Consider the following 15,082-nt stretch of genomic DNA (forward strand, 5'->3'; position numbering starts at 1 on the left):
CCTGGATGTTAACAAAAGGCCTTTCTCCAAGAAAAGCTTATGTCCAGAAGTCAGAACCAAGAGACAACCCGTTTGGTCCTTACCTCTTGGTTCCTGGCAGCAGGATGAGGCAAAGGGCGCCTGAGCCCAGGCTGTGGTAGAGCTTCTCTATTTTCCGGCTCCAGCGCCAGGCTGCTATCTTTGGGTGGTCCACCTTCAGCATCTAGGATCAAAGCCAGGTGCTGACGCTCAGTCAGAGTACCCTCTGTTCACTGGTGGAGGAACTGCAACATTCCTCCTCAGGCTCCCAGGAGAGGGTCTGCAAAAGTTCTGTCTGAAACTGAAGCCCCTACTGCAGGGCTCCCTGTCCACCCCAGCATCCCTAGGCCTCCCAGTCAGTTTAGGAGGACAGCTGCTGTCCCTTCCTCCCAACGGATCTTCCAGGGCCCCAAGCAAAGGGAACCAAGTCACTAAGGAGAGCTCTAGTCTAGACTCTTGCCTGGGCAAGGCGCTCACCAGCCCTGCTCTCTATTTGTCATCTGCTAAGTGTGGGAGATTAGAATAGGGCAGGGTTTCCCAAACTTAAGCCATTCACCTTCTAGGTTTACACTTCTGCTTCTGCTGTGTATCCCTCTAATGATTTTCTTTAAAGTGAGTCAATTTCTTCCTTAGCTTCATCTAAGTAATACTACTATCCATGAAATCACAGGTGCAATGTCGTGGTTGTATACTTTAATGAATAGTAGAAAACAAGTTCATAGCTATAAAAGTGGGGGAAAAAAGTTTATCTATGACCACCAAAAATCATCTTGTGTATGTACCACACTTCACAAAACCTCAGGTCACTAAAGACTTTTCCAGCTCTCCAACTTCTACGTTAGCCCCTCAAAGTCCCTTGGAGAGCCACCTGGAGGACTAAAAACCTGATTTTAGCAAGAATAGAGGGGGCAAAAGTGGGAGAGATCTTGGAGAAGGTGTGTCCAGGGCTGGAAGAAGCTGGAATGTGAAGTAGGACTAGTGCTGGGGCAGGAAAAAAAAGACTGAAGACCTGAGTAGGACTCTGCTATTTCCATAATCAGAAGGCCAATCCCTAGAGCTAGCAAACCAAGTTAGCTACCTTTCCCCTCTAACCTCAGGATACATCCATTCACTCACTCACCTGCAATGCTTCCTTCTCCGAGGGTGGAGGTATGACATGAAGCCCTGGGGGCCTTCTTGATTCAGGAGGTAATCCCCTGAGCCATGCATGGAGGTGCCTAGTGGTTAGGGCATGCCTGCCTTTCAGCTTCCAGTCCTTGCCTTTGACAATGTCAAGGGCCCTTTGGGCACTGCCAAAAGTTTTGAATTCTGAAAGCAAGAATACCCCCTTCTGTTATTAAGGGTCAAAAAAGCTGATCACCATCCAAGCTGAAGCCCAGCCAAAGAAGAAGGACAGAATCAGGAGATGTTGACCTGGTTTAGCCCAGGAGGGTTTATTTGGTGAAAATTTCCTTTCTCTGACCTCATGTTATTACCATCCCTAATCTCCTTCCCCAAGGCTGTATTTGGTGGCTTAGACTTACTCAAGAAACAGTAATTTTTCTGCTTTCCAGTTTTAAGATCTTTAGGCAAGATCACAGCTTCTAGTCCCAGGAAGAGGTTACACTGCTGCAACAGCCGTTCTTTGAAGGTTTCGCTTACTCCAGACAAGTATATTGTACCTCGGTTCTCAGAATCTTGTTCCAGCTCATTTACAAGCACGTCACAGTCAAGGGTGAGCTCCGTCACAGGCCTCCGCACCTAACCAAAGAAAGATGGCATTAGTGGTATAAAAGTCATCATTTCAACCCCCAGGCCTATTATATACTAGCAAGTAATTTAATTCCGTAGTTTCCTCATCTGTATAAGGAGGCTAATGATAACTGGCCAACAGGACTATGGTAGAGACTTAAGTAAGATAAGTAAATACAAAACATAAATATTTTTGTGTAAATACTCTCTGTTCCCTTTCCTTCTCTTGCTCTTTGCCATCTATGGCAATGAAATTCTGTTTAATTGCATAAGAGACTTCAAAATACCTTTTGATTTCCGCTGAAAGGTAAAGTAAAGGGCAACCACAGAAGACCACCCAGAATAAACCATAAGCAGTGATAAAGAGTACAGGAAGAACCCAATGTAGTTCAGGCTGATTTTGACAAAAAGAAAGCTGTCTTGTCTTAGGTCACCACTAGAAGAATGCCAGGCTTGGCTTAAGATTTTCCATAATAGAAAGTCTTGTGCCTGAGCCTCTCAAGGACACTAGTCTAAGATGTTATGCCTTGGGGCACTGTAAACACAGGCCTGAGTAAATACAGGCACTGAAAACAGAGGGCTGAGTAAAGAGTGCTCCTTTATGCTTTCTCTGGCCACCCTACCTTGACGCAGGTACCTTCTACTAGAATGCCATCCAAAGACTCTATGGCCAGCTGGGCAGCTTCCAGGACTTCGTACTGTATACAGAGATGTGGCTGCAGAAAAACCAAGGTTTCCTTACTTTTGCTTTCCAGGTTCAAACTGCTAGAGAAGGGGCTGGGAATGGGGCCCAACTAAACTACAGAGGCCAAAGCCACCAGAATGGATGTCCTTGCTATACTGGGCTAGACACTGACTGCAGATCATCAATTTTAAATGGAAACACCCTGGTTCAGGAACTGGTTTTTCAAATACACAACCTTTATTTGTCACTTAAAATTGAAGCCTTCTCTCCCTGGGTGGTATGGGGAAAGCACTAACAAATTCCTGACTACCCAACTTGCTTTTTGTACTATTATGAATCACTAAACATCACTGCAAAGCATAGGTAGAGATTCCCATTTGTCCTGTTAGCTTAAATTTAGATAGCAGCTTTCCTACAAGCCTGTAGAGGTTCTTACATTCTTCTATTAGATTTACATGTTCAAACTGACTGTTCTTCTACTTGATTAACACAGGGTAGCTAAATCTTTGTGATGGCCTTAGCCATAGCATCATCACAGAAATTAAAGTGCTCCCATAGAAAAGCTTCATTTTGCTGGACTCAGCAATATGAATGACATCAAGGGCACAGACCACAAAAGAAAATAAGATAAACTGGACTTTATCAAAATTTAAAAGTGCATCAAAGAACTATCAACGATGTCAAAAGGCGGCAGAAAGAATGGTAGAAAATATTTGCAAATCATGTATCTAACAAAGGATTAATATCTAAAATATATAGAGAACTCCTAAAACTCAACAAGAACAAAAATCAAATAACCTAAGTAAAAAATAGGCAAAGGACCTGAACAGACACTTCTCTAAAGATACACAAATGGCCAATTAGCACACGAAGAGATGCTCAACATCACTAATCATTAGGGAGATGCAAGTCAAAATCATCAGATACCACTTCACGTCCATTAGGGAGGCTATTATCAAAACAAAAACACCCCCCTCCCCCCACTCAAAACCAAGTGTCAACTGGAATGCAGAGAAATTGGAACCTTGGTATTGCAAGTGACAATATAAAATGGTGTAGCCACTGGAAAAAACAGTATCGTAGTTCCTCAAAAAATTAGACACAGAATTATCATTTAACTCAGCAATTCTACTTTCATGTATATACTGCAAAAACTGAAAATAGAGACTCAAACAGGTATTTGTATATCCATGTTCATTTCATAGCAGCATTATTCAGGATGGCTAAAAGGTGGAAACAATCCAAATATTCATTCATGAAATGGAAGGAAGAGAAGGGAGGGGAGTGGGGAGGGGGGTAAGGAGGATGCGGAAGGGGAAAAGGAAGGGAAGGGAAGAAACAAAAAGGCAAGATAAGACAAGACTTACAGGAGGAAGTTACAGTCCCCTGACATACCCTTCCCATGCTTCAGTCTACCTTCCCAGGAATGATCTTTTTATTTCTATTTTTAGGTGTAAGAAAGGCATTAATAAAAGATTCGGGGAAAGCACATTTTAAACATTGAGGATTCTGCACTTAGATCACTTTGGAGACTTGAATTTTTGCTTCACTTTAATAGTTATTAAACTATAGTTATTAGTTATGTTAAATAGCTATATATAATAGATTAATGCACCAGATAAATAGTTGCCTATGTCAAAATTCTAAAGGTACAAAAAATTTAGTGAAAAATCTTCCCCTAACCCCTGTTCCCAGTCACCTAGTTCTTCTCTCCCTGTAGGCCTTCATTGTTACCAGTTATTGTATATCATTCTACAGACATTTTAAGTTTTTGTTTTCAATTCTTTTCATGGTTTCCTGTCTCTGTGTAATGTGCTTATTAGAATGTTGTTATTGCTTCATATAATAACTTTAGACTTTACCTACTGACTTCCTGCTACGACCATGAAGACAGAAGCTTACTCATTACATCCTTCTAAAATGGCAGGAATTTTTTAAACCATATGCAAGTATTTTTTCTTGAAAAGTTAAAATAATTAAACTCTTTATAGGGTTTTTATGTAAATAACTAATAAACAGACTAACTCCATAAGACTAGAGAACTAACAACAAAAAAAGTCCTGTTCCTTCTTATTTTAACCCAGCTATGAGCCTACTTTGAATTTAAGCCCTACAGAGACTTCCCAACAAATGGAAGCTACTGCTCTTTTGAAAAGGCATTTTTTATCATTTAAAGCTGAGGTCATAAGCAGGAAGCCCACTTTGTCTGGCCTATATGATATTTAAGAAAATTTGAACCAAAAATATGAATTTGGCAGATTTCTCGATTCTCAAAACAAAACAAACAAAAAACCCCAGAAGACCTGGCAATACTGGGCACAAATTCTTTTAAGTGAACACTGCTCCCATGAGACAGAGCATGTCTCACTGCAGTTGGTGACAATCAAGCTCACGTCACTAATATCTGTTATCTGAATGGCCCTAGAAGGCATCTGAATTTCCTGCATTAAACTAGAAGGTCAAAATCTGAGTTTTCTTGCCTCATTACCTGATGGGTTTCAAGAACAAGAGTCATTGATCGGATTGGGCCAAAACTCTTAAACAGCCTCTTTAGAGCTGTAAGGTTACAATTTTTGCTAAATGGTCCAGCATAGACAGTTGACATCTCTGTCCACTTGATCTTCATCTATAAGAAAAACAACAGAATATTGTTAGGAGGTGCTAATCTAAAGAAATCATGAGTCAAAACATGGGATAACTCCTTTCAAGGAATTTCTCAACACAAACACTCACCAAATGTACAAGGATTTGTACACAGGGATTTCACTGAATCATTACTTGGAATAGCAAAAATTCCGAAGTGCAAATGCGGAAAATAGGTATAATCATACAATGGAAAACTATGCAGCCATTAAAAACAAGGAAAATCAGATTATACAGTGCTGTGAAAAACTGTACAAGATAAATTAGAAAATGTTAAGGTTAAAAAAAAATAAAGCTGCAAAACAGTACATATAGTCTGATTCCCATTTTAATAATGTGTTTCCTAAAATGGAAATATACACATAGGAAAAATATAGAGAAACACACAGTAAACTTAATACAGTACAGATTACTTTCCTTAATGAGGGGAGATTATAATAAGCCATTAAATAAATCATCTAGCAGAACCCATTCACTTACCCTTTTGTTCATCTCCTCAGTGAGGTTGGGTGGAAAGGGTTCAAAAGAGAATTGCACGATGCTGAAGGGAAACAGGGGGATTTCCACTCTGGCCTGCTCAAAAACCTACAGAGAACAGTACAGCCTGAATGAAGCAGGAATCCAGTAGTCTACTGTGGCTCTTGGAGTTGAACCACAATTAAAAAAAACACATTGGTTGTCTTTTTACCCATTTTAAAAAGCATTATGAGACTGACTTCAAGGTCTAGAAGACAAGGTCTGGTGACACTACACAGCCTTGTAGGAAAACCATATAATCAGTAAAGGGAATAAAATTACATGCACCCAGATCTTTAGCATTACTGAGAAACAGAAACTACTACAACCTTCAAATTACCTCTAAGTAAAGAAATAAGTTAATTCCAATAGAAATTCCACCATCCCATATTGCTACAAGCCTGTGAGTAGAGAGGAAGGAGAGGAGGCACAAGAAACTCTGGGAGGGAAAAAAAAAAAATCAAGGGGATGGAAGACTTGGATGAAGCATAAACAAAGTCACTCCCAGAAAGAAAGTACCACTAAATGCCAAAATAATGAACACAGGTCACAACTTGGATAGCTCACAGCACTTGACTACAAGGAAGAGGCTTGGCAGCCTCAGAGAAGCAGCACTTCTGGGGAAAAATCGGTTATACAGAAAAGAGGCAATACCCTGTTGGAGACACGGTAGTTAAGTAAAAGAAAGAAATAGGGAAATTAAGAATCCTGCAGAAAGATAAATAAAACAAATGCCAATCCCTCCCAAGAGCATTATAAGCTTCTTATTCTTCCCAGCACCATAACATCTTTCTCAAAAAAAAAAACAAAAAAACAAAAAACCCAACACTTTAAAAAAAAGAAAAAAAGAGAGCATGATCTCAGCAAGATGGAGTACAAGGGAGCTCTAGGTCCTCATTCTTCCAGATACTGCATTGACACTATAAAGACCAGAATACCTTTGCAAGAACTCTAGAGACCAATTGAGAAACTATAGCACTCAGAACCACCACCACCACCACCAACAACAAAATAAGAAGGGATTCCAGCAAGAGAGAAAGGAAAATATGCAGAGTTTTGTGTCTCTACCTTATCTGACCTAGCAGGGCTCAACATGGAGGAGACGTCCCACACTGGGGATCCTTCCCCTAAACAGAAACAAAAGAGTGGACCATGTATCCAATGTCATGACTAGTCTGTGGGCTGCCTGAAGGAACTAGTGTCTGTCTCTCCTGACTCAGAGCACTGATAGGACTGGCAGCCTTGTTTGGGAGCCACTGAAAACAGATGCAGTCACAACACATTAGAGCTGCAGTTCCAAAGCAAGTGTTAGGAGAAGCAACAGAGTACAAGCTCTGAGAACAAACAGGGACAAACTGCTCAGGGAATATGAGACAACTAAAAGGACATACACAAGTTTAGAGAAGACACATCCTCAAAATAGGTTTGAGAGGTCCTAGAACCTTGGGTGGGGCTGATCATGAAAGTCTTCCCTTCCACAATGCCAGACCCTAACAATGGGAGAGGTAGTTGGTTTTTTTGTTTTCTTTTCCCATTTGATTAGATCCCTACCAAAAAACAAAAATCATATGACATATAAAGAAAACAGGGGAAAATGACTCAATCAGAGGAAGAGAATAAAGCTCCAGAAACCACACCTAAAGAAACACAGAATGAGCAAAAAGAGAACAAAGATAAACAACTAATGAAATTAGGAAATTGATGCATGACCTAAATGAAAATTTCAATTAAAGAGACAGCAACTATTAAAAAAACAAATTCTGGAGCTGAAAAATATAGTAAGTGAATTGAAAAACTCACTCAAGGGGTTCAACATAGGACTTGACCAGACAAACTTGAAAACAGATCTTTGAAATCATCAAGTGAGAGAAAAGAAAAAAGAATGAAGAAAAGCAAGTAGAGTCTAAGAGGTTTATGGGACACCATCTTGAGGATCAATGGTTTCAGATTAAAAGAAACTAAAAAGATTTGACAACTAAACGGAGTATGTGACCCTAGTATGGATACAGTTGTGAAGGGAAAATAAATGCTAGAGGACAAATAAGAAAACTAGAATATAGACAAAAATTAGATAAAAGTAACTTATCAGTATTAAATTCACTAAAGCTTACTGTGATTCTATAAGAGAATATTTTTATTCTTAGGAAATACACATTGAAGAATCTAGGGGTAAAGTGCCATGATACATGCAGCTCACTCTCAAATGGTTTAGAAAATAAAATGTCATATAGACAGAGGAAGAGAGAATCCAAGAAAGAGCATGAGTGCACAAGCATACCAGCATACATATGCTAAAGCAAATGGGGCAGAGTGTTAACAGAAGATGGATCTAGACAGAAGGTACACAGATGTTCATGCAAGTTTGGAAATTATTTCCAAATAAAATGCTTTAAATAAAAATACAGATCTTCTAAACAAGGTAACATAAATCATGCTTTGCTGCATCCCTTCTGCTTTACATATACAGCAGTGATAGGTAAAATATAAAAAGAGAAAATGAAAAAAGATACAGTCAGGCTAAAAACAGAGAAAAACATATCCATCAACCAGAAAAAGAACAGAAATTCAGAGTGGTGTGCAAAGCCAAAGCCACAGGACTGCTGGGATCTGGAAACAGACACTGGCAGCTGACAGTTCTGCTCCTATGGAGTAACTGGGACTAGAAGTGCTCCACACAAAATGTGAGACAGAAGCCAGACTGGCTAATGGCAGCTAGGATTGCTGATGAAAAACACCTTGACACTCACATGAGTTGCAAACAGTTACATTATCCTCTATTCTGAATGCAACCTTCAAAGAGACAGTGGGTCACTCACCTCTTTATTTGAAAAGCACTTAACTGTTTGACAGTTTTTGGAAGAAGAAAGTTCACTAGCATCTGCCTCCTGGGTCAAGAAAAGGAGCTTCTGGCCCACTGAGTCCAAGCATTCTAAAACACTGTAAAGAAAGAGATCAAGGTAGGAACAACAGTTTTCCCTAACCTAAGAGTTATTTCTCTATACTTGCACTAACATGGTAGCCAACATGTGCTTATTCAAATTAATTACAATTAAATAAAATTTCAGTTCCTTAACTGCACTAGTCACATGTTCCATACTATGTGTGGACTTTACTGGACAGCACAGATATAGAACATTTCCACTATCGTAGAAATCAGATTGGACAGTGTTGCTCTACATCTAGGGAGAGAAAAGATAAACAAAAAATATACTCAAAGCTCTTTATCAAAGTTTAGGCTAGATTCTAAAGATACGACACATTTACTATGGTGTGGAGACAAACTCCTGAGTGTGTTTTTTGCTTGTTTTTTTTTCCCAATCTGGGCAATACATTAAGGCTACAGCTGGCTTTTCTAATCAAAATACCCATTAGTCTATCATTTCCCCTAATATCACTTAGTTCAATATATTTCAATGTCTAACTTTTTTTGTAAAGTGAGTCATTGTAAGTCTAGTCAACAGATTCAGAAAATTGGAAAAATAGAAGCTACTTAGGGCAACAGGTGGTATTTTTCCCTCCATGGATTCTGGGGTGGAAAAATGTTACTCATACTATTTACTGGTAAACATTCCTCAACAGACTCAAAAGAGGAAAAAAAAATTGCCAGGTTTTATTGTTAAATAAGAAACCAGATAATCCATTTGTCTCTGCAACTGTTTAGAAGTGAAAAGTATTACCTTGTGTTTAGCTGCTGAACTACTTCCACTGTATTTCTCAGCTCTTGGCCTGCTGCATGCAGTTCTTGGTGACTAGCTAATGCCTCTAGATTTAGTTCTGCAATCTTAAAGAAAATAAAGTGGTAAAAATCATCTAATATCTTGCAAAGTGTTTGAGGCTTAACAAAACAAAACAAAAAACAATCCAAGAAAAACCCACACCACTGTTCTCTGCTTCTGTAGACAGTGGCTTTGCTGTTGCCACAGTCCCAGGTTGGCTTCAGAGTTACCAGATGGTTTTTGGCTGCTTAGCCAAGAAGGGCAATCTGTTACCAGCTGCTGATGTTGTCACATGAGTACGGGACAGGGCCAAGTAGGGCTAAGTGAAAAGCAATGGCAAGTTTGCCTCATCATTCATTCCACGGTCAGTTAAAATTAATTCTCTGCAAACACGCAACTTTGGGAAATGATAAAAGAATGGCTTTCATGGCAATGTAAAAAAAAGGGCTTTTTATTGGTTTAATACAAAATCATGAAAAGTATTCTACTTATTCTTTAAAGTGAACACTTGGGAGTTTTGATGTATAGAGATATAGATTTTTTTACTTAGAATCATTTTATATTTGCAGAAAAATTACGAAGATAGTAGAGTTCCCATATATACCTTACTCCCATTTTCAACTATTATTAATATCTTAGATTAGAATGGTATATGACACAATTAATGAACCACTATTGATATGTTATTATTAACAAAAGTCCATGCTTAATTTAGATTTCCTTAGATTTTACCCAAGTGAGATACAATTTTTCCTGGAAATCAAGTGGCAGCATAATAGCAGCATAATAGCATGCAGTGGTTCTCAAAGTGTTGTCCGAGAACTCCTATGGGTTCGGGAGACCCTTTCAGGGCAAGTTCATGAGGTACTCCCTTCTTAACTACATAACCCACAGATTGAATGTAAAATGAATATGAGAAAAATCACTTGTCTCCTAGTAAGCTAGACATTAAGGAGATCTTCAAAATATGTAAAAAATATGATGCTCTTACCATAAATTTTTTTGAAAACGGCTTTTCTCCATAATTTTTGTATTAACATGTAATGGTTTTAAAAAATATTTTAACAAATTAATAAATACAATAAATATAAATTTTCTCAAACGTAACTTCTAATATGATAAATGTTGATAGATATGACCCACATAAACATAAAGCTCTTTGAGGATAAATGGGTCCTAGACCAAGTTTTTTTTAGAACCTCTAATGTAGTGGCTTAGAGTAGGGGCTGGCATAGTCCAGTCATTAGATCAAGTCCAGCCCAATGCCTGTTCTTTGTAAATAAAGTTTCACTGGCACACAGCTGTGCCCTTTCACTGACATACTGTTTTGGCTGCTTCTGCAGTACTAATAGTAAGCTGAGTAGCTACAATAGATAGCAAGGCCTGTAAAGCCTAAAATATTTACTATTTGGCCTTTACAGAAAAAGTCTGCTAGTTCCTAACGTAGAGCAAAGACAGCCTTTAGAATCTGACAGACCTTGGTTTGCGTCCTGGTTCCAGCACTAACTGTAGAACCCTCAGTAAGTTATCTAACCTTTCAAAACCTCAGAATGCTCATACATAAAAATTGGAATAATAATAGTGAATTTATAGGGTTGCTATAAGGATAAGATAATGTATACAAAGCATTTTAGAATACTACACTTAGTAAGATCTCAGTAAATGGTGGCCATTATTATTTACATGTCCAATAAAATATTTTACAATGTCTTTCTACCACCATGACACAAAATACTATTCTGGCTTTTTATTATTCAACATGGACTACAATTCATTTCATAATGGGGTTATGATATACAATATTATGCAATGGGACAATCTAACAGATTAGAATGCATTATAACAGGTCTGTCAGAAACTATTTCCTTTTCAATGCCTCCTTTATTATGTGCTGTTCTAATCTGTGCCTGTTGGAACTGCTGTTGAAACAATGATATGCGACTCTCACCCTAAAAGAGAAAAAATCTACATGGATTTTTATAATTATTACAATTATTAGCATCAGCTACAATGGTGAACACCGCATTATGGTGCTTAATATATTCAAGCACTGTGCTAAGAGCTTTATACTGCATAGTATCTCTTTTATCCTCACCAGTATCCCAGAAAAGTGTGTTCCCATTTTACAGATCTAGAAACTGAAGTTAGTTGTTCAGAGAAATTGCCCTAGATCCTATAGCCAGACCTATGACAGTCCATATTTTAAAAGAGGTAAGTCCAACTTCAGAGACTAAACATTTAACCACTATATTATGCTACTGATGTAGGTCTTAATTTCAAATACATGTTCAGCTTGAATTACCCTCCTATTTTTGTAAAGAAAGGTAATAGCATTAGATTGGTAGTCTGCGACTCTCTGCTCTAGTCCCATAATTTTAAGGAAAGAAAACATACTAACCTTCTTTGGGCCATACTGAAGGAAATATTGAGCCAACTCAAGGGTTGTTCTAGCATCTTCTGTGGCATCATGACCAAGTCTATCTGAACACTGTATATCCTTCCTGGAAAGTAAAGGTAAAATTAACGTACCTGGGAGCATTTTTAATGATAGATTCTTTCAACCACCCCAAATATTCTGGCTACATGTAAAATTACAGCACTCTAATAATCAGATTTGAGTCACATCATGATTTCTTTATTACTTAGTGCCAGGACCTGAGAGGTACTGATGATGTACAATGATCAGGAATGGCTTTCTGCATCTCCATTTTATTCTCAGTAGCATCTTAAGAAGTTTCCTTAGTTAGCACATAAAGATCCATCACATTCAATAACAAAGTATCAATAATACAAATAACTATAATTTATTTAAATAGTAGAATATATGCAGCTTTTTGGACTATTTTAAACCATACTATAGTGAACATCATTGTACATACATTTGTACATAATAGGATACATTCAATATAGGAATGTTATGTTTTGAAATTTTGGGTAACTTTTCTGCCCCCCCCGTCTAGTTCTACCCATCAACCTTCAACTGCGAATAAAATTCCTTTTTCTATTCCCACAATTTTTTCATTTCAGAGTCACACTTCTCTAGTGTTAGGATCCCAGAATTCATAGTAATGTTTACAAACTAAGAGGGAGAGCAGAGACTCTGAACTTTGCACTATGCATTAAATAAGATACAACATGCTAACTTATGTGCAATCTATCAGGAAAATATTATATGCAAACCTACCTACCCCAAAATAGCTTTAGCTAAGAATCTGAGCTTAAATCTTCTGCCCTGCTCTCTGACATAAAGCAATGATGTATCAATAACATATGGATGTATCATCTGAGGAGGAAAGAGAACAGAATGAGTAGAGTCCTTTATAAAGGAAAAAACAAGTGGGTTGGGGGATAGAAAGTAGATTTGAAATAAATGAAAGAGGCACATATGCTAGAAAAGCTAAGTGCTAAATCAGATACTCACTTTCAGTGCTCTGAGATCTAAATCTAAGGAGTGGCCCACTAATATAGCATTGGGAGGAAGCAGTGCTTTTAATTGTCTCTGTACATCTTTGAGTTTGGTTGTCACTGGGTTAAGAATCTTCTTGGTGATTCCTGAAAAACTTTCGATATAAAAAGAGAAATGGGCACAGCAGGATATTAATAATGGAAAGTCATTTCAAAAAAATTTTTCTTAAATTAAAATGTAAAAATGATGAAAATCAAAGAAATTAAAAACTGCCCATAGTCCCACCACCAAGAGATCACTTTTTACGTTTTAGTAAATATCCTTTCGTATCTTTGATACATATATATTGGTATATACTTCATTTTTTATAAAAATGCAATCATAATGCATATGCTACTTTATAACATGATTGTAACATTTATATATCATGAACAAGTTCTCACATCAATAAATCTATTTCAGAACATCCTTTTAAATGGTTAGAATACTCCATTAGATGGATGTAAGATTTTAACCAATCCCCTACTTTCAGACTTGCATATTCCCGTATTTTTCTAACACTGACAAACATGCTGATACATGCATCTTTGCCACACATGACTGTTTCCTAAGAATACTATCTAACTGTCATGTCTGCTAACAGGACAATCTTTATTAACTATCATGATCTCTCTGTGCCTAAATAAGCACGAAATGATAGGTACAATTACAATGGACAGAAACAATGATGTTTCACTGGCTTTTCTTTGCCTAATCACTATAGTGTGCACATTCTGAAAATACATGCTAATCTTTGGAAAGACAGACGCAATTTTTGAGTCTCAAAGTTCCGTTATGGAATAAGTTTTGATTTTTGAGGTCAAGGCAGATTAAGCTCTAAGATTATTTGACTTCCAAATGATGACTTGCAGATTTTTCAGATGAGGTCTTATCAAAGAGCAAAGCTGTTTGGCAGTTGCTAGATAATGATTAAAACTAGCAGGTTCTATGACAAGGAAGACATTATTCTGGTGACTTAAGGTCACAGGAAGATTAGAGAACAAGAAGGATAAGAGCATTATACACCAACATTATGCGATTTCAGTATTAAAATTTATAGCTGTGGCATTCCAGCCTTTTCTTTCATAATTATGTAAGTAAATAACACCAAACCAAACAGGGGCTACAGGCTATTCCTTTTAAGTCTCATTCGACTCTAGCCTGACAGCTATAGGAAGAGCTGGAGGCAGGATGAAGAATACCTGGTGAGGTAATCCACAATCTTGTTGTCAGGTTTAACAAGTTCATCCATAACACAGCAGCCTCCTTCAGCAACCAGTGAGATGCGTGTTAGTTCTCTCCCCTTGGATGTGAGGCACTAAAAGACCAGGATGTAGTCAGGCTGCTGAACCATGTAAGCCCTTGCTCCCTCTCATTATTCAAAACATATCAACTGTCATCAACTTGGGATCTCTGTGATTGATGGCACAGCCTTTTGCTGACTAGAGGATCCAGTATGAATGAAATTAAAGCTAGGCAGCTCGTTGAACATTACACTTAAGGAAACCAACATAGTACAGTTTCTCTGGGAAAGATATGCTCAAGGAAGAGAGGCAGAAAAAATTACATCAACTATAATCATACCATTTACTGTGTACTACATCCTAGTATTACATTAAGTACCACTATAAAGTAATTTTTATTAGCACACTCTATTATTATCTAATGCAATACCAAGCATTTCATATATACTACCTCATAATGACCCTATGAAGTAACCTCTATTATTATCTCCACTTCACAGAGGGATAATTAGGGAATTTGTCCAGGATGACAGGAAAGGCACACGACAGACTCCAAATCTTTAGCATTAGTCACTCTGTTAAGAACTGAGTTCTAAGTGAGAGGAGATACACTGCCTTTGAAAGGAGACTTGCTAATTAGACAAAGTAAAACACAAGGGGAGATTAAGCAGGGAAATCCTACTTGTGGTCTTTAATGTGTAAAACTAAGCCAAACTGACAGTAATTGATGCAGTCTTCAAGGCAACAACAACAAAACACTTGCTCAAAAGAGAAGGAATAAACTTCTGGTAATGTTCAAAAATTAGATTAAACATATCAACTAGTTAGAAAATTTATGTGATATTTAATCTTCATCCTGAAGCAAAGATCCAAATTTTCTAAAATGTGAGTAAAAGGGTCTACTTTCAGTTATTTAAATACTGAAATTGAGTGCACTCAAGAAAACTAGACCCTAGTTTGCGACACTCCAGTTGAAAAATTAATAGTACTTACCATTTCACAGTCAAGCCCAAAGAGAGGACTGTTGTCTGTTACAGAACCATTACATTTGGTAGGTACAAAGTTTTCACAATCAGGAAAACCT

The 15,082-nt window shown here is 37.7% G+C and overlaps 1 protein-coding gene across 8 annotated transcripts in view; it reads right to left on the reverse strand.

Moving 5' to 3' along the window:
* REXO5 (RNA exonuclease 5) overlaps positions 1 to 15,082 on the reverse strand; it is a 34,013-nt gene that overhangs the window by 6,371 nt on the left and 12,560 nt on the right. For 4 of the 8 annotated variants that reach the window (XR_004312782.1, XR_004312781.1, XR_004312786.1 and 1 more), the window contains 13 exons: positions 14,992 to 15,080; positions 13,957 to 14,072; positions 12,731 to 12,869; positions 12,498 to 12,592; positions 11,708 to 11,810; positions 9,271 to 9,374; positions 8,410 to 8,530; positions 5,558 to 5,662; positions 4,923 to 5,060; positions 2,373 to 2,465; positions 1,542 to 1,758; positions 1,139 to 1,326; positions 84 to 202 (listed from right to left, as the gene is read on the reverse strand). Coding sequence is in view for 2 of the 8 variants with exons in the window: in XM_032460909.1 (XP_032316800.1) it covers positions 84 to 202; positions 1,139 to 1,326; positions 1,542 to 1,758; positions 2,373 to 2,465; positions 4,923 to 5,060; positions 5,558 to 5,662; positions 8,410 to 8,530; positions 9,271 to 9,374; positions 11,708 to 11,810; positions 12,498 to 12,592; positions 12,731 to 12,869; positions 13,957 to 14,072; positions 14,992 to 15,080 (1,627 nt within the window). In the remaining 6 variants the exon portion in view is untranslated. The remainder of the gene's footprint in view (positions 1 to 83; positions 203 to 1,138; positions 1,327 to 1,541; positions 1,759 to 2,372; positions 2,466 to 4,922; positions 5,061 to 5,557; positions 5,663 to 8,409; positions 8,531 to 9,270; positions 9,375 to 11,707; positions 11,811 to 12,497; positions 12,593 to 12,730; positions 12,870 to 13,956; positions 14,073 to 14,991; positions 15,081 to 15,082) is intronic. The other 4 variants (XR_004312783.1, XM_032460911.1, XR_004312784.1 and 1 more) reach the window with 3 other exon arrangements.

This window comes from Camelus ferus, chromosome 18, assembly GCF_009834535.1.
Source record: "Camelus ferus isolate YT-003-E chromosome 18, BCGSAC_Cfer_1.0, whole genome shotgun sequence".
Classification (NCBI taxonomy): Eukaryota; Metazoa; Chordata; class Mammalia; order Artiodactyla; family Camelidae; genus Camelus; species Camelus ferus.